The 19207-nt window shown below is 45.0% G+C and overlaps 1 protein-coding gene across 2 annotated transcripts in view; it reads right to left on the reverse strand.

The window, feature by feature from the left end:
• The window catches only part of ROR1 (receptor tyrosine kinase like orphan receptor 1), a 144169-nt gene that overhangs the window by 23424 nt on the left and 101538 nt on the right, over positions 1-19207 (reverse strand). For both annotated transcript variants that reach the window (XM_027891065.1, XM_027891066.1), the window contains exons 3-4: positions 13090-13377; positions 11987-12017 (exon numbers count right to left, since the gene is read on the reverse strand). In XM_027891065.1, the coding sequence (XP_027746866.1) occupies positions 11987-12017; positions 13090-13377 (319 nt within the window). The remainder of the gene's footprint in view (positions 1-11986; positions 12018-13089; positions 13378-19207) is intronic.

Raw genomic sequence — 19207 nt, forward strand, 5'->3', positions numbered from 1 at the left:
TAGACAAATATTATTTAAGATAACAGAACCGTTTCTAGAACCTTGTTTTAATTAAGTCTGTCCTGGCAGTTGTACTTTATCAACCTCTTTATCTCTGAGCAGGTGGAAAGCTGGTTTGTATCAATACTCGCTTTTATCGTGGACTTGTCATAGAAAACATGTATTTTACAACTGCATAAAACAATTAAATGAGGATTAAGCCAACCATAATTTAAAAGGCCCAAACATCATCCATGTAGCAATGCAATTTGTGCATTGTGTGAGTCAAAAATCAAGCGAAATCCTGGTATTCCCACACCACTGCTCCTTCTATCCTGCCAAGGAACTTCATTTTGGCATTTGGCATTTTGTGTCAATTGTGTCGATTGCCTATTTTGTGTCACAAAAGTGTCTTACAGGCCAAGGATGGACTAACAGTCCTGTCTGAGTCCCACTGAGATAAAACATGGAGCTGCTCCACAGAAACCCATGGAGTTCCTCTGGGTTCCTGCCCATACAGCTGAGACCACACTGACACAGTCACAGCTGCTCATCATAGCTCCAAACAGTGCAGAAGAGGCTTTATGACGTTTTAATGTCCCAGATTAAGAGTTTCTGCTGTAATTCATATTTGTGTGTCTCAAGATGGCAGTGGTGGAACTGTCACCAACGACACAAAATTAAAGGGATTTATTTATTTATCATATAAATACAACAAAAGGGTTTCTACTCCAAAAGTAGCTAAAGAAGACCTTAGAAAGCATCTACTAAAGCCAAATCTTTCAAACACAGGCGGGTCAAGGCAACTTCCACCCAGGAATTGTGAAAGAGAACATCTCCATGAACTCCTCATGCCCATCGTGCAGCCCCTGCACTGTTGGTGCTCACACACATCCTGAGGAGACCCAAGTGGCTCCAAATCTGCTACTTTATATATCCAGACAAAACAGTGGAATGGCTCAAATGAAGCCCAAACAAGCCAGGATTTGAGGTGGTAACGGAGCTGGGAGCAATTCCCAGGAGGTTCCAGAAAAGAGACCTCTCAGCTGTGCTTTGGCTTTGGCGAAGTCAAGAGCTGGGTTGTATATTTAGAACCTTCTAGAGGCATTTGCACAAAGCATGTTCAGAAGTTAAAGACAGGCAAAATCAACATGACACTTCTTCCCCCCAAGTACGTGCCCTAGTTAATTCAAACCCACCGGATTTGGGACATAACACACCCTACAGCCTCTGTGGTGGGGACCAACAGGGTCTCTGCTCACCTCTAAAACCTCCCAGACTCCACAGGAGCTTGAAAGGGGACTGGCTTGCAAAGTGTTCTTGGTGCTAATTGCTGGGCACAACTGTGGCAAAAGAATGTGCCCATTCACCTCCAGCAAAATCAAGACTGAGAAGAGATTTATTTGTTTAAAGTAAATTTACCCACACAAGAAATTTGGCTGGAAAACTATGGTAGGGAAACATTTGCCATTAAATTTTGTTCAACACTGATCTTTGTTGTCTCGGGCATCAATGACAGCGTCCAACCAATTCCAGCTCAGATGATAACTGCTTTCCTTCCTCACCCAGGTAACCACACGTATTTTCCTGTTAACAAGATCAATAAACTTGACACATTCAGAAATCCCTGATTAACTCCTTTCCCAGTATTTGAAGTCGAAGGGTTATTGCTTGGAACGGCCAAAGCTGCAACGTCAGAAGTGGTTTCAATTATCAGGATAAATAATGTAACACCTTATAATCCTCTCCCTGGCACTTAATGACCCTGTGATGAAGTTACACAGGCTGGGAGTGAGTAGTAACTCCACACAGGATGGCTGAGCAGTGATGTTATCCTTACAGGAAAGCTCATTGCCAAGGTTTCACACCATGTTGCAGTAATGGAAACACCTTGGGTCAATACACAGTTATTCCCAAATTTAATCTTTTTACTTGACTGAATAAACACTTGCTCCAACACTGGTTCTCCTAAAGACTGTGGAAGCCTGGAATAAACCCTTAAATTGAGCTTGGGATGATTGACACATCCTTGCATAAAGGAATGAGGTTGTTCCTTCCAGTTTCACGTGGGCTTTCACAGCTCCCTCATCATGGGGCTCACAACATCCTCAACACTGGATGATTACATGACTGCCAAAGATGTCCCTTTTAATTGCTGATCTTCAAGTGTTTTTCACAAGACAGACCCCTTTAAGCGTGCCCCTGCTCACCCTCCCCTGGGACAGGAGGAGCTTGCTCCCAGCAGGAACACCAGGCCAAGGGAGCTGGGACATTATCCAGAGTCAAAGGAGAAACACCCCACAATCACTGAAACATTCATCAGAAGATCTAAAGGTACACAGGGGGTTAAGGGTAAGGGAAATGGGTTCAAATCAAAAAAGAGTAGGTTTAGATGGGATATTGGGAAGAAATTCTCCCCTGTGAGGGTGGAGAGGCCCTGGTACAGATTGCACAGCCTGGATCTAGTGGAAGGTGTCCCTGCCCGTGGCAGGGGATGGAATGAGATGAGCTTTAAGGTCCCTCCCAACCCAAACACTCCAGGGTTCTGTGATTCTCTGGAGGAAGCAAGTTCTGCAGCCCAGCTCCCAGCTGAGGGACAAGCAGTGCTCCAACACATGGCTCCAGATCCCAGCCTTGGAATGTCTCACCAGGGAACAAATCAAAGGCTTGGCACTAAGTCCATCTGAAAGGGGAGGAGAAGCCCAAATTGCCCATGGGAAAGGGGTTGTGGGAAGAAGGGGGTTACATATACACAGAGATGACTTTTCATGTGGGTGAAAGAGAGCCCAGGACAGGAAACCACCCCATCCCACAGAGCCACAGCCGCTGCCTCCCCTGCCAGGACCCACACTTTGTTTGCAAGACTGCAATTATTATTATTATTATTATTACCAGTTTTTGTTCTCTTGAATAATTCCTGCCACAAGCAACCAGAGCTTTCACTACTGCAATGTTTTAAGTGTTTCATCTTAATTCCTTTTTCAGCCCACTGCAAAGCCAGGCTGGCAGATAAACTGAAAACCGGCTTGAAGTTGTGCCCAGAGCTGAGCCATGAGGATCTGAAACATCCCTCACTGCTTCTCCTTTCCTTGGTTCCCCTTCATCACAAACTGCAAGGAGCAGGATTTGCTTAAGGAATATCAACAACAGCTGGGCACTGAAGCAAAAGAACAAAATGAGAACGAGATTGAGATTTGCCCAGTGAGATTTTATTACCCGATTACACGAGATGTTTTATTGCGACCACAGAAACATTATGGGCCTTTAAATAGGATTTCCCTTCTAATTAAAGGCTTTACAGCACAGGGGAACCTCCTGTACCTCAGAGATGAGCTCAGATGTTAACTGGCTCCTGAAACGTGTGACTCGTTCTTTATTCCCCTCCTTACACCCACCAACTCCCACTCCAGCTCCCAACTCCCAGAGAACACAAGAACAACATTGGGCCACCAGATGCTGCAGGTTTTAAGTAAAATAAGACCATACAAGACTCTGCAACACACTTGCTTCATGTGAGAGAAGTGCGAGTTTCTCTTTCAGAAAATCCTAATAAAGACAACTGAGTCACCATTTCACTTGTCCGTTTTCTGACTTAAGTTTCATTTAACTCATTCCATGACAGCTGGAAGTCACTTTATACCATGAATACATGACACAGGCTAGAGAATTATTTCCCTCCATCTAGAGACCTTTACAACCCCTCCCCAGAAATAACACACTGGACAATAGTGCTAATGGGGACCAGAGAAAATCTAGCAGTGTGTTCTCCTACAACACTGAAGTCTTGGGGGGACTGTGAAACCAAGGAAGTTGGTTTGCAGACCTTTACTTTTTGTTGTGTTTTAGTTTTTAACTTAAGATAGACCAGCAACCCTCCAAAATTGAACAGAAAGCTCCAAAAGCCTGGGGTTGGGATGTATTTTACAATGTAAAATACAACCCTTGTCCCCAGAATAACAACACCCACCTCTACTTTAGCAACTCTTTGGTGAAGAGCCATTGAAGAAGGCCCGGGGTTGCATAAATACACAAATAAAACAACAGATCAGTAACCTCTGCCAGAAACTTTAAGATCTGGTTTTGTCCTGAGCAAAACATAAATCAGGTCTAGTCTCACATGAATCAGGGACACTCTAAACCATAGTTTTTTCGTGTGAGGACAAGACACACACTCAGGACAAGTCCTTTCCAAAATCCAGCAGCACGAAGCCAAGCTCTGTTCAGCCAGGACTGAAACCCGACCCAGGCCAGGATGGGGGAAATTCACTGTTACTGCAATATTGTCACATCTTTCCTCACAGCCTTTGGGCTCCAAAAAATCCATCTAAGCCCCTTAAAAATGCCCTTATGATTAGAGCTAAATGGGAATTTTTTGATTAAAATTGTCTTAAAAGAGCAAACATGAAAACTGGAATGTCTCACACAAGAACAGTGGTTTGGCCCAAATTGCTGCTGCAGTGTTTTAGCAGCTCCACAAGGAATTTTTGGGTTGGCTTCCAAAGGTTGTTACCTGGAATGACCACATGAAATATGGGAAAACCAGGTTCTACCTCTGCTCTGAAGCAGAGCCAGTGTCTTCCTCGCTTCAAGTGAGCATACGCTGAGAATTTTCTGAGAAAATATTATTAATTTTTATAACAGTTGAAGAATACCTCCATGAAGGAGATGATCAGCAGAAGCAATGCAACTTTTTAGCCTTTCCTGATTTTTTTTCCTATTTTTGCAATGTGAGAAACTTTATAATGATCCTTGTTTTGTTCCTTTCTAAATAAATCAGGAAACTACACACACAGTCTCTAACTCAGGTCAAATTATATAATTATATAATCTAGTATTGTAGAAACACTGATAACTGAGATATTTAGTTAGAGAAAGGAAACTCTATCCTCTATCTGTACTTTAAATCTCAACCCACTTAGAATCCTAAAGGTTGGAAAAGACTTCCAAGATCATGGAGTCCAAGCAGTAACCAGGCTCCTGAGGGGGATTTGAAAAGTTCCTACACCCACAGTGTTAGAAATGGCAATAAGGTCTTGATATATAAACAAAGGCAGTAAAGTCTTAATACAATGACAATATAACTGTATTTTTCAGTGTCACCCTCATCACTGAACTCCCCCAGTGTCCCAAATCCCCTGTGCCACATCGGGGTTACTGGCTATGCAACTGCTTGTACTAGAACCTCATAAAACCAGAAGTCCAAATACCCTTCAAATACTGACTGGAGCATTCCACAAGGGCCATTTCTATACCAAACATTTATCCACACATGCAGTTGCTATGGGTGATCCTGCACAGAAGAAAAACAAATCCAGTTCTTAAATAGCACATTGTCTTTTCCTTTGTGTTACTGAAATGCATTAGGGAAATCTGGCTCCCCATATCCAAGTCATAACGTACCCCAGTCCCTTCTCCCTCCCCACTTAAAAAAATATTGACATGGCTGTAATTCATTTGTTTTCAGATAATACAGCTCTGCCTCCACACTGTGCCATACAGTGCCACATGCAGACAGAAGGGCTTTCTGTTTGCACTGCAGGCAGATAAGGGAACACTCCAGCTAAAATCTGCAAAAATATTTATCAGATACCCTTTTAAAAGTCAAAAACACTTTCTAAGGTCAATCCTTCCCCAAGCCACAGACCAGTTTCTTTTCTACAGACTTACCAGCATAATAAAATACAATTTAAGCCACTTCATTAGTAAGAGCTCCATGGCAAAGAACTTGGGTGTTTGCAGCATTGCTCACATGGAAATGTGGATGGTGCAGGGTCACAGCAAAGAACAACTGGATTTTGGGAAGAAATTCTGTGAGGGTGGGGAGGCCCTGGCACAGGGTGCCCAGAGAAGCTGCGGCTGCCCCATCTCTGCAAGTGTCCAAGGCCAGGTTGGACGGGGCTTGGAGCAACCTGGGATAATGGAAGGTGTCCTGGATGGAACAAGATGAGCTTTAAGGTCCCTTCCAACCCAAACCAACCCATTCCATGATTCTACCCTTTATTCTGTTACAGGTCACCCTGCAGTAGTTTGGGCCCATCACCCCAGGGTGTCAAACCCAGACAAAGTGACCAGTGGCACTTCAGCTGCATCTGAAGAAGTGCAAGCAGCTCCACTTCAGGCAACAGAAACACACCTTTAATCTCACTTTGGCTCAGTTTCCTACATGTGTTCTGGGAGATAAGAGGAGGTAAAGAGGCAAAGGACCCTGGGATTACCAGATAATGAGTATATTTAGCTACCTAAGTACCCTGAGGTAGATAAAATACACCAGAATAGGAGCCAATTCCTTTGATACAAGACACAAATATGTTTTTCTAAATTCTGTACTACAATTACCAAGAGGTTTTATTTCTTTTTGCTCACCCAGGAAAGTCCAAGAGCTTTACTCCCAAAAACCTGTAGGCCCTGGTGCCTCAGCATCCACCTTAGTGTGATGCCTCAGGAATGTCCCAGAGCAAACTGCAGCGGAACAATCAGAACCAGGGAATAGGTGAGACAGTGGTATAACAGATAAGAGTGCCCCAGATCAAAGCCCAAAGTGAAGAGCACAAGGCCAGCTTTCCCTGGAATCATTCCCATTCCACCCTGGCATGCTCACAGCAGATAACCTGACCCCCAGCCCCCGGCAGAACTGAGGGAGTATTATTTTCACTGGGATGAAGTAATGCAGCAGGATGTGACATGGTTTCTGTCAGCATCAGCCACTCACACTCCAACCCCGCACCACGTGGGGTTTTTTTTCCCCAATATATTTATATTGGCCTCCACATGGAATATCCCACTTGGAGTTTGTGTGTAACATCCTCCATGCTGCAGGTACAAGCTGTTGTACCGACACACAGTGGGACTATGAAGGATCCTGCACCAAAACTCGTGGGAACTGTGTTCAGTCCTCATCCAAAGTTTCCATCGTCACTGAACAGCAGAGAGGGGGTTTCTGTGACAGCCCAAAACACGGTACAGGACTGGAAATGAACACACCTCCAAGATTCTCGGGGTCAAGCCTGGCACCCTCCTGGGGGCACAGCCTTGGTTCTATGGGCCAGGAGCTTGGTCCCAGGATGGATCTACTCTTGCCTCTTTATCAGCTTTTTTTCTTCTATAAATTTTAACTTCCCTGGCCAAAAATGTCTCTGTTACTCTCTGAAATGCTCAGTCACACAGTTGGCCAGGTCTCACCTGGATGCTGGCCAGTGGTTACATGTTTTCTCACTGAAGGAACCATGGTGACATCCAGCCACACAGAGCCACTGCATAAAGAGCTGTTTGACTACAAAACCCACATGGGTTTCACTACAAACAAAAAATAATAAAAAAATCTTCATCACTGAAAAAGAAGATGGGAGAATCCTGGGGGGATTGAGGTTTCGCAAGCTTTCCAAGCTGTTTCTGGGAATCACAAACCCCATTTGATTTTATGAATCAAATGCCCCTTAAAATTACAGCCCTCTCATCTCCTCTTTTCCTCCCCTCCTCATTCCCAGTGGTTAAATAAAGAAAATAAAGGTTATAGATATACAAGAGGCTCTATTAAGAATAAAAGGACTGTTCCAGAGCAATACTGACATAAGGAATTTATATTCTGTGCTCAGGAGGTGCCAGTCCATGACATCCACATCCAGTTTGATCAACATTCCCGCTGTTGCACAGCAACCACAGCACATCCAAGAGCAGGAATATTGATGAGCCAGCCATTTTTCTCCTTTAAAACCTAAAACACCATGTCTTGTGAACTCACAGAATAGTCCCAAGAGGTGCCATGCTGATTTTCCGATGTTTTCACTGCAGTAAGTCCAAAGTCCGTGTTGCTGAGTGAACTATTTCACCTGCAGGTTAAACCTTTTTGGAACACGCTCGTGACACAATAAACTGTGTGTGGTTTTCTAACACAGAGATCATTTTCTTGAACTCTTCCCACTGGAACTCGCTCCAGCAGCATTTTTCCAGCTCATTTTTAGACCAGACCATGTAAACTGCAGGTTTAATTTTCTCTCCCACTACAGTTCTTGTGGCAGCTCTTGAACTGTGCTCCATCACCTCTAAGTTCAGTGATTTGTGCCCAGAATTTCTCCTGCAGAGGGTAAAGCTCAGGGCAAGCACAGGGCCATCGCTCCAGGAAGAGGAAACAATACAGAATGAGACGAAAATAATAATAATGGAAAAGATTGGGCACACAACCATTTCCCAGGTCGAAGTATCTCAATTGTTACATCAGATTCTCTCATCTCCAGGAATCTGCTGTGCTCTGATCTCAGCCTGTTCTGATTTTGATCTCTGTTTCATGACCTGAGGTGAAGATACACACTGCCATGTCCTTAAAGGACCAAACCTTGACGTGGATGATGGATAAAAAGTGAGTTTTATAGGGATGTGAAGCACAAGAACTTCAAAAATAATGTTAAAAGCTTTTATCTTTCAGGAAATTTTCAGAAGCCATGGCTACAGTGGTGCGTGTTCCTGGGCTAGTGGAAGGTGTCCCTGCAACAAGATGATCTTTGAGGTCCCTTCCAACCCAAACCATTCTAGAATATATTTGTACTCACAGTATATAGACACACACACAGAGATGCACAAGTACACAGGAGTTAACCACTAAATGCTCTCTTTCACCATCCTCAAATTATTAAATTAATCCAGCTGGAGTTCACACTCATAAATTCCATGGATAAGAGGAGGGGGTCCATGAGCTGATGGTGGCCTTTTACACCCAGATTCAGCCAGACCCCTGTGCCCCTCCCAGACTCCTGCCTGCTGTGGAGGTGCCCTTGACACCATCCACTTCATGGAAACTATTCCAGGAGTCTGGGAGCCGGAGCTGGTTCCTGGCCGTGCATCTGGAGTGCAGGACAGAGGCATTCCCGCTTTCCCCACAGCTCACTGAGCTCCTCAGAGCTGGCACTGGATCTGTGGCACCTTCCGGCACAACACCAGATAAAATAATGGTTTATTTATAAAGCAGCAGTGGGAGTTGTTGGTTTTTTTTAAAAAGCAAAAGAAGCTTCTTCCAGCTAAGTCAGAGCAGCAGGGCAGGTTAATGGGACGTGATAACCCCCAGATAAGGGTTTACAGCTGACCTTTCCAAAAAGTGGAGAGTTAAAGGAAGGACGCCCAGGTCAGGCAGTGCTTCCCACCCCAGTAATACCTTGGGTTCCTCATGTCCTCAGGGACAGCACTGCTGGATTTTTTTTCATTTGCTTCAGACTGATTGTCCAGTCAGACTTTTGGCTCTGAATAACTCTACCAGTGCTTAGGGAAAGCAGAAACATGTAACACGCAGATGAATTATTCAATTATCTAGCACTGCCTGCCTTCCTTTACAGAAGTCATCATTTAACCTTTTCATTTTTAAGCTGCACTTGGCCCATCTATTTCTCACATCAGTGCAGAGCTCTGCTCCTATAAATCATGCCAGGAAAAAGCACTGAGCACATGGATTTTTTTAAAAACATGATCCTCAAATTAAATCTGTAAAGGAACAGAACCTTCCCCTCCAGGCAGGCTGATAAAGAGGACGTGGGAAAAGCAGGCCCAGGGAAAAGGCTGCTACTTGCCACCAGTTTTGTTCTGAGCTGATGCTGATAAGGCACAAACACTATGCAAGTACAAGTTTTCATTTCCTCAACATCCTCCAAAGTGCTTTCCAGATTTAGCCTTCATCTAAAGCAGCCTGAGATGTCCCCAGATGTCCAGGGAGTGTCCGTGTGCTCAGAGCAGCACCAGCCCCGCCGGCACAGCAAGGGAGGAGAGACACAGATTCCCATCCATGCATTTTAGGGAATGAAAACCAGATGAACACGTGGGTCCACAGCCAGTTTAGCCACAGCACTAGGATTAATGACTTAACTTTTAAAAACATGGCAGGAAGGTATTTTATCACCCAGCTTCCAAGACTATTCCCAAAGGAAGTATTTCCCCATCCCTGGAGAGGGGACTAATCTGTCACCCGAGAACTTGAAAACTGGGGTTGGTGTTCCCAGATAAAAGCAGATCAGTTAATTGCATAGCTACAAATTCATTTGTGAACTTGTACAGGGAGAAAGCTACGCTTGAGAAGGCCACAAAATCCAATATTCAGGGTATTGTTCGCATGGAAGGAACAGCAAAGAGCAGGGACCAGATTTTGAGGTAATTTCCCTCCTGCATCCCACAACATGGAATTTTTGTTTCCAATTTTTCCTCCCACAACTGGGCCTACCCTGTATCCATAAGGCTCTTGCACTCATGCCACCAGTGATGTTCAACACAACATACATGGACCTGTTTTTTCTCTCATTTAAAACAAGTTCCAAGTTTATCATTTCTTTGTCATAAGCTCCTTCCCGATTCTCTGATTTCCTAGATTAAATCTGGTTGGCTTCTAGAGGAATGTAAATGTTCTCTGTCCAGTAAAACAGATCCCTGTGCTCATTTCTCTGGATGTATTTCCCTCCAATGTTTAGCACAATGTGACCTCTCACCACACAGAGCCACAACCTCCCAGGGTAATGAAGTGTGACTAAATATCTTTCTTGGTTATAAAATTACAAGGCACAATTATAAAATCAAAATTAAAGAGCACATCTCACCATCTTTTCACCTTTTCACATTGCGTTTGTATTTTAGCTGGTTAAGTTGTAGTATTTCTTTTTTTTTTTTGCAGGGGGGGTAAAACAACCCCCAAATCCTGCCAGAAAATAAAAATGGGAAAAAAGGTTCCCAAATGTAGTTTGTTTTAAAAAGGGAGGCAATCCTGAGTGGCCCAGACAGTGAAATTCCAGCACAGTTCTGCTTTTTGTGCTCACGTGGGTTTCTGACCACCAAGGATGGCTTGCTCAACCTCACAAATTTCAGAAACCCCAAACTGGGTGGGAGCAGGCACAAAATACTCATCTTCTCACTTCATTCATTAAGCCTCCAAACTGCTGCAGAGCCCAGCAGCCCCCGCTCCCCAGGGCACCACGATTTCCTCCCCACAACACCCAGAACAATCACAAAATGGAGCTGAAATCCCAGCAAAGAGCTCCCCTTCCAAAACAAACTCCAACTCCTTGTCAGGCACCTTCCCAAGGGGAGACAAGCCACATTTCCTGAAGTTCCATTAGAGGGCATCCTCGCATGTCCTTTTGTGGGCAGATGCTCCTCCTAATTTATATCCTCTGCAATGCTTTGGGAAAGATCTTTCATAAGGAGCCAGGAATGTTCAAACTCCCAAGTTTTTGCATCTCTTGTAATTATATTAAGAGTTTCATTTTGTGTTTCAGTTGGTTCTCTTCCCTCACCAGGAGAGGTGGTTTTTCATTAATTAATTTACCACATGAGATGTGAATAAGCTGGACACACCACCACAAAACCAATTTCAAACTTCAGGACAGGTGAAAATCACACTTGAAAAACAATGAGGGGCTACAAAAAGTTGAGTAAGTTTGATCATGTTGTTTTGAAACAAGAGATATAAGTGCATATTCTCAAAAATTGCCAAAATACAACGTGGCAATTGCTCAGCCCCAGCAGAAGGAGCCAAACCTGAGCTCCAGGAAACAGGGAGCTGCTGTACCAACAGGCACTGCTCCCACCCACATACTCAATCTTTAAAAAGTCAGGTTTAAGACAGTTTACTAATGCAGGTACAGATAGATACAGACACAGTTTACGACCAGCAGTCCCCTTAAAATCAGTAAGAAGCCCCTTGGTAGTAAAATCTACTTGTAGTGATAAATATTTTCTGTACTGGGCTGTGACATGTATGAAGCACCTGGAGGTGCACTGAAATCAGCTCAAGGACTGAAGGCACTAGAGGATCTAAAGGCCATAATATTGGCAATTAAGAAGTCTAGGATAAGAAATAAGAGTTGACATGACAACATGAAAATACAGCTACGAGACAGATAATTCAGTTATAATAAATTACCATCCTATCTGACTTACAACAGAATGTAAAAGTGCTCCTGTCACACAGTATGACAAATGAACTTCTGACTGCTGAAATGGAAGATTAATGAATAGACACAACAGACATGAAACAACTTACGAGGATCCTGGGCTGGCTGTTGGCGGGGGACCTGGAAAAGTGACAGAAGAAAAACAGCGGGATGAGTTATGGTGAGGTGGGAACAGGAAGCTTTTGAAAAGCTTTTAAAAGATAAAAGCAAGAGTCTGTCATGTGGGATGTGGTTCGTGTAGCTGTGCAGAGGAGTGGCAGCTCCTCAGGCCCACAGACAAGCCTGGATCCTGCAGCACTGATGAGCTGCAAGAGGAGGATAATAAACAGGTGAGGAACTCAGCCCCCATCCCAAACTGCCTTAGGAGAACATCTAAGGATTAATTTCTTATCAGAAATTAGAAAATGTGGGAGGTTTATGAAAAAAGACTATGAAACTCATCACATAGATCATTCACTGTGTCCTGTTTCTAAAAGGATTAAGCAGCACTCTGTGCAAATATCTTCATCTCAATGAGTTATTTCCCCCTGATCGTGGAGGAGGAGATGACACACTAAACCTGTTTCTTGTTTGGAATCTTCTCAGCTCTAAGACCAGCTTTGAAGGCAGTTATCTCAACATAAACTTGGAAGAAAAAGTGCTTATTTTACCCGACAGGTATCTCAGCACCGTGCCCTCAGTCTGTTGTGCAAGCTGAAATTTCTCACTCACGAGGGACAAAGGTCACTCAGGCACTTGAGAATAAAATGTTTTCTCCCCTCTGGTCTGAATCCAGTCAGGTACCATATTAATGGGGTGTCCAGCCTGGAGAAAAGGAGACTCAGGGGGGACCTTCTGACTCTCTGCACTCTGACAGGAGGGTGGAGCCAGGGGGGGTCGGGCTCTGCTCCCAGGGAACAAGGGACAGGACAAGGGGTGGCTTAGACTGGATATTCTGGAAAATTTCTTCGTGGAAAGGGTTGGAACAGGCTGCCCAAGGCAATGGAGGAGTCACCAAGCCTGGAAGTGGTCAAAAAATGTGTGGATATGGCACTTGAGGACATGGATTAGCGGTGAACACGACTGACAGTTGGACTGGATGATCTTAGAGGGCTTTTCCAACCTTAATGATTCCATGTCACTACTACGTCAGTGTGTTCATTTTCAGTGGACAAACACGCCTTTCCCAGTGCTTCCCAAAGACAGAACTCACCAAACTTCACAAACAGCACCCCGGTGGTGGACACGGTCTTCCTGCCGTTGGTGGCCACGCACTGGAAGTAGCCGGTGTCCGTGGTGTCCAGGTTCCGTATCCTCAGGCGGGACCCGTAGCTGGTGGCACGGAAGGAGATCCTGCGGGGCTCCTGCACCACCGGAGCGTCGTTCTTCAGCCACCGGACCGTGGGAGGGGGGTTCCCAGAGACCTTGCAGTGCAGCTCCGCCGTCTGGCCCAGCGTGGTGGTGATGTTGTTCATGGGCTCATCCAGCGTCAGGAAGTAATCTGTGACACAGAGAGGAAAAAAGGTGGATAAAGAGCTCCAGGGCAGGGAATGTCATTCTGAGGAAAGCTGTGAATGTCTTTGAAGGGAAACAAAGGAAGTTGCTGTCAGGTTTCCCTCTACTTCCTCAACATCATCCGATTTGACTTCATTTAAGACACAAAAAAGAGGTAACACTGCTTCTCTTTAGGCTTTTATTTTTCCTTTTTGCCAACCAAGAAATGTGAAAAACATGTATCACAGCTCCAGCTGCTCATTCGGATGCAGACCTGCATCTGCTTATGTTTGGATCCACAAAATACAGGAATATATGAAAAGAATCACTCAGAAGTGAAGATCTTGTTGCCAGAGAGATTGTGGATTCCCCATCCCTGGAAGCGTCCGAGGCCAGGTTGGACAGGGCTTGGAGCAACCTGGACTAATGGAAGGTGTCCCTGGACCATGGCAGGTGGTGGGACTGGATCAGCTTTAAGGTCATTTCCAACCCAAACCGTTCCAGGATCATCTGATCCTGTCTTGGAGCCATTTTTAACTGGCTCACAAAGAAGTGCAGACAGTGTGTTGTCAATGACTTTGTAATCACCAACTGCAGATATGAGGAATAAGGATCATATTCAGGAGAAGGAGACTTTGTTCTCAGTCAGTATGTCCATTGCTAAAAGTACTAAACTTTATCTTCAACCTGAAATAGGTCTCATGATCGAAAAATCAAATTAAATCTAAATTACGCAAAATTAAATCAAATTTTTAAAATATCATATTAAATCAAAATGAATCTCTTCTAATTCTTCCTTTCCCAAGCACTGTCTTCTCCTGCCAAGGGCTGTTTCACTCTGCATCCTTCAGGAAGAGGCCTATTTTTAGTTAACTGTATTCAGCATTTAATTAAATCCTCTAAAGGCAGAGAGTGAAATGGATTGGGAATGGGATACCCAGGCTTTCATCTCCACGTCAGAGATTCAAACCTAACAATGGTCATTAGTGGCCCAAAGCATTATCAGGCCCTGGCTGTCTCAGCAGGGCAGGCAGGAATGGGAAATGCAGGTTGTATCCAGCTCCTGCACTCTCAGGAGGTCAAGAAAAGCCGGTATAAATAAGTGAACTCGGAGTCGTGTAATCCCAGAATGGTTTGGGTTGAGCGGGACATTAGAGATCATTCTCATCCTTTACCATGGGCAGGGACCCCTTCCACTCGAGCACGTTGCTCCAACCTGCCTTGAGCACTTGCAGGGATGGGGAGCCCACGGCCCTGTGCTGTGCCGCTCCTGCTCTGCCGTTCTCAGGTGCACCCGCTGCTCACTGCGGCAACCTAAACCTTCCCAAAGGTGTGGGGGAGCCCTGCAGCACACAGAGAGCCAGCTCAGCCAACCAACTCACCTGAGCAAGCCACTTCCCTAATTACTTATTGTAATCACGGCTTTACCAGCTCCTCCCTTCATTATGCTTTGTGCAGAGCAGTATCTCTTCCCTTTGTATTCCATCTGTGGAACACGCCAGCGCTTCCCGGGATTTGCACAGCACTTTGAACAGGGCGTCCCTGTCCTCAGCTGGTCCCCAGGAGCCACTGAGGACAAACCTCCAGCACAAAGGCCCTGCCACATGATTTTTTTTTTTTTCCACATGTACATGGAACAAACCAACCTTTTAATGTGCAAGGTATGAAACTGCTTCTCCCAGGTAACAAGTGACAGGATGAGAGGGAACAGCCTCAATTTGTGCCAGGGGAGGTTGTGATTGGATATTAGGGAAAATTTCTTCATAGAAAGGGTTGTCAAGCATTGGCACAGGCTGCCCAGGGCAGTGGTGGAGTTCCCATTCCTGCAAGCGTTCAAAAACTGTGTGGATGTGGGACTTGGGGACATGGGTTAGTGGTGAACGTGGTGGTGCTGGTTGAGGGTCTTTTCCAACCTTAATAATTCCATAATTCTATGCAAATACAGCTGTTTCTATCCTCCCATAGATCCAGACAGTTAGGAAATGCCTGTAGGGGTTAAAAGGGCAGAGATCCCAGCCCTGGGTGCAGACACACCACAGGGTCCAGCGGCTCTTTCCAGGGTGTCAGATTGGCTTTGCAGCTCCCCAGGATGATTCTCCAAGCTCCATCTCAAGGCTAGAAATGTTTCTGACTTGCCATCTTAATAACCTCCCTGGGAAGCACAGTTTAAGTCAGCCTGGGTTCTCTCCACAATCTGGGTTTAATAAAGTCCCCACTAACAGCCTGGAACCGGAGAACCGCAGTTAATTATCCAATGTAACATTTCTATACCACAGCCATTTATATAATTCCTGATAATGTTTCAGAGGCTGCTCCAGACATGCAGAGTGTAACAGGGAGAAACGTCCTGTGGAATACAGGAGAGGCAAATAGAGGAGTAAGGATGTAGGGCAGCTTTCCAAAGGCTGGAAAAGGATTTTAAGGTATCAGTAGCAACTGTAAGTCAGTGAAAAATGAGGGCTGTAATGCAAGAGCTATGAGACGACTTCTCTGTAGCTTCTGACTCCTTTAATTGTTCTCCACCTTCCTCCTTGAGCTACTACAGGAACACCAAAACAAAATGCATCTGCTAAATTCAGCTTAGCTTAATCCTCAGATCCATAAATTCAGCACCTGAATCATAAATCAGATCAAGCAGCTCACCAGAGATGAGATTTAAACAGGGCAGGTTTCAAGCCATTGGAAGCTTCATGAGAAGATGTTTCTCACAGATAAAGCAGTTGTGGGATCAAAAACAAGCTCCCAGCAAACCTTGAATGTTACTGAGGCAGAGAGAATTAGGAGCATTCCTCCTCTGGCATGCACAAAGGCCATCCATCACTGTCCTTCCCTCGCATTAAGGGGCCGAAAAGAAACCCAGTTTTATTGTTATCAATTGTATCAAACTCTCACCTATCAAAGCCCATCAAAGGAGAAATTCTTGGCTATGAGGGTGGTGATGTCCTGGCACGGGTTGCCCAGAGCAGCTTTGGCTGCCCCATCCCTGGAAGTGTCCCAGGCCAGGCTGGCCGGGGCTTGGAGCAATCAAACCATTTCACCACATTTCACCTGACGGGCTCTATGCCATCAAGGAGCTCCCCAGATGCCCAGAGTTGACCTGCTCTGACCTAAAGAATAATTTCTTAGGAACAGGATGGTTCTTCCGGACAAAGCAATTGCTGCACTTCTGAGAATGACCCAGTGCAGTGGCACTGGCCTTTGGAAAGTCTGAGTTCAATCCTGGCTCTGAGTAGTCCTGGGTGAATCACTTCAGCTGTGATTTCGAGAGGAGCCAAGGGGAAGTAGACACCCAAAGCCAATCAAAGCTCACATGGGATTTGTGCAACCAAGGCCTTTTAAAAACAGCCTTAAACCTTTTGGCTCGATCTGCGCAGCTATAAAGCGAGGATAATAATCCCTCTTACATCATGGGGAGGCTGCTATGGACATTAATGAGATAATGCTCATAAAGCACTTTTGAAGGTGAAAAGTGCTATGGTGGGATAAGCACTGTTATTACATTTTCAGTTAAATCTCAGGGTTTCAAGCACATAACAAAAGCCCATCCATATTTAAGAGCAGCACTCAATAAAAACATTTGGGAAATGATTTAATTTACAGAAGTAGGGGAGAATGGCCTGAAAGAGCTCTAAATAAAATTTAGTCCACCTATAATTTAATAATAGTCCAACTGATTTTTTTTTAATTTGTAAAAACAATTTACTGCTGGGCCCAGACCCCGAATGCCAAGTTTCAGCCCACAGAGAGTTTTTTTTTTAATGGCTGAGTTATAAACCCTTGAAAAATGCTGACAGCCCCTTTACTGGAGCAGCACTAGCGGGTGCCCTATAATGAACTTTTAAATGACTTGAGATAATATCTGGAAAGCCAAGCCTGAAATATATTTCAGGGTTTGAGCCGTTGCCAAGGCAAACACAACACATCATAAGTCATCTTCATGATTCTGAGCACATAAATTGGAGACACTGCACATAAAACCCAAATATTAGGTATCTTTCATGGCCAAACTTTTTGCTGGTTTGATGTTACAGAGCAGCAACAGCTGTGCAAGGATGAAATGGGGAGAGTTGCGTGTCTCAGAAGAAGAAAAGTGTGTGGATTTCCACAGCTCTGTCTTGACATTGTTAAATAGGAGCCTGCCCAGTGTAATAAATCCTCAAATATTCTACTACTTTTAAGTGGAACCCAGGTGGCTTTCAAAATAAAAGCTCGTCCTGGCTGGCCAAGGAATGTTAATCTCCTGTGTGACCACATGGTTACTCTATCTTAAATTACCACAGACACATCTTAGGGCAGTAACACCCTCTCTGCTTGCAGGGGATTTTGCTGGCCACAGGCAGACCTTTATCCCTCCCAGCACCGCGTGTGCTGCATGTTTCTGATTTCACAAGGTGTTTAAAGCACGATGGGGATGCAGGATTAGACCCTGAAAGGGTCATTTTATGAGAAGAGTTGTTGTTTCACTTATCCTGTTCGTTTTGCCCTTCTGATCTTTCAGAATATTCAAAGAAAAGCTAAAATTAAAGTCTCTGTTCAAGCCTAAAACAGCTTTAATCCAGGTGCACCAGAGACCGGTGTACCAAGTTACTTCCATTACAGATGGGCAGCAACACAGCTCCCTGGAAAGGAGCATCTCCAGACTTCTTCTGAAGCAAACCTGCAGCTGTGGGGCCACCATTTCCCACTGCTGGACTGGAGAACCTGTTTAATTCCGGACTTGAAAATTCAAACCTGCGCTGCAGCACATAAAGCAACCACCTGACCTGGCTGGAGTAAGGCAGGTGGGACACCAGTCCCACAGGCTGCTTATGGCATTTACAGAATCCTGGAATGATTTGGGTTGGAAGGGACCTTAAAACTCATCCAGTTCCACTCCCTGCCATGGGCAGGGACACCTTCCACTAGACCAGGCTGATCAAGCCTCATCCAACCTGGCCTTGAATTATCTTTGTGAACCAAAAGGTTCAGCAGTTCCCTGGTTCTTTGTCATACCACGCACTGGAAAGAAGAAATGCCAAAAAATGTCTCAGTCAGTGACTGCAAGACAGATTTGTTTAGTGATTGATAACACAAAGAGTTGAAAACCTTTATCTAAAGGGCAGGAGCCTCTTGGGCATGTCAGAGAGGCCGACACACTCTGTCCCATTCAATGGCTTAGCCTGGAAAGCAGCATTTTCATTAATTCAGAGCTCTGGATTATCACAAGAGCCCAGTCTGATGCTACACTTGGAAGCGTCCCACACTCACAAGTATTGGCACCACCACTGAGCTCAGCCCGCTGGAAACTGTCTGTATGGAATTAGAAAATCTCCAGTTGTCTCTGGAGAAAATCAAAAGGAAACCTTCCATGCCTTTGTTTGCCCACCTAAATTTCCAAGGAGCTCCCTCAGCGGTGTGTGTGCAGCACTCCATTTGGGATGCACACAGAAGCTGGGCTTCTTCTTCCCAAACATATCCAGAGGCCTCAGAGCCACCCAGGATAACTCCCCGAACCCAAACAGGCTGCCTGAGGCTTGGTGGCTTCGCAGGTCTCCACGGGTGACACTCACTGTGCTTGGGATTCTCAGAGCTAATTGCTGCTTTCTGATAATTAACAGCTCAGAGACAGCCCTGGGCCACAGGGAGGGAGGGAAAACCAGACTTCCAAAAAATGACCTGGAACTTGAATCCTACTGCTTTTATGGGAACTGGACAACTCGCCCCTCTCCACGGCAATGTGAACTCCTCACGTGCATTTGGGAGGTGGCATCTGCCTCTCCTCTTACTCAGACTCGGAGGTTCAAGGACAGATGTCTCGGAGGGGGGAAATGAAGCTTTTCTTTACCCAGGAACCAGTT

The sequence above is a fragment of the Empidonax traillii genome, unplaced genomic scaffold (genome assembly GCF_003031625.1).
Source record: "Empidonax traillii isolate 1590-97213 ecotype Southwest subspecies unplaced genomic scaffold, ASM303162v1 scaffold309:size1915965, whole genome shotgun sequence".
In the NCBI taxonomy this organism is placed as follows: Eukaryota; Metazoa; Chordata; class Aves; order Passeriformes; family Tyrannidae; genus Empidonax; species Empidonax traillii.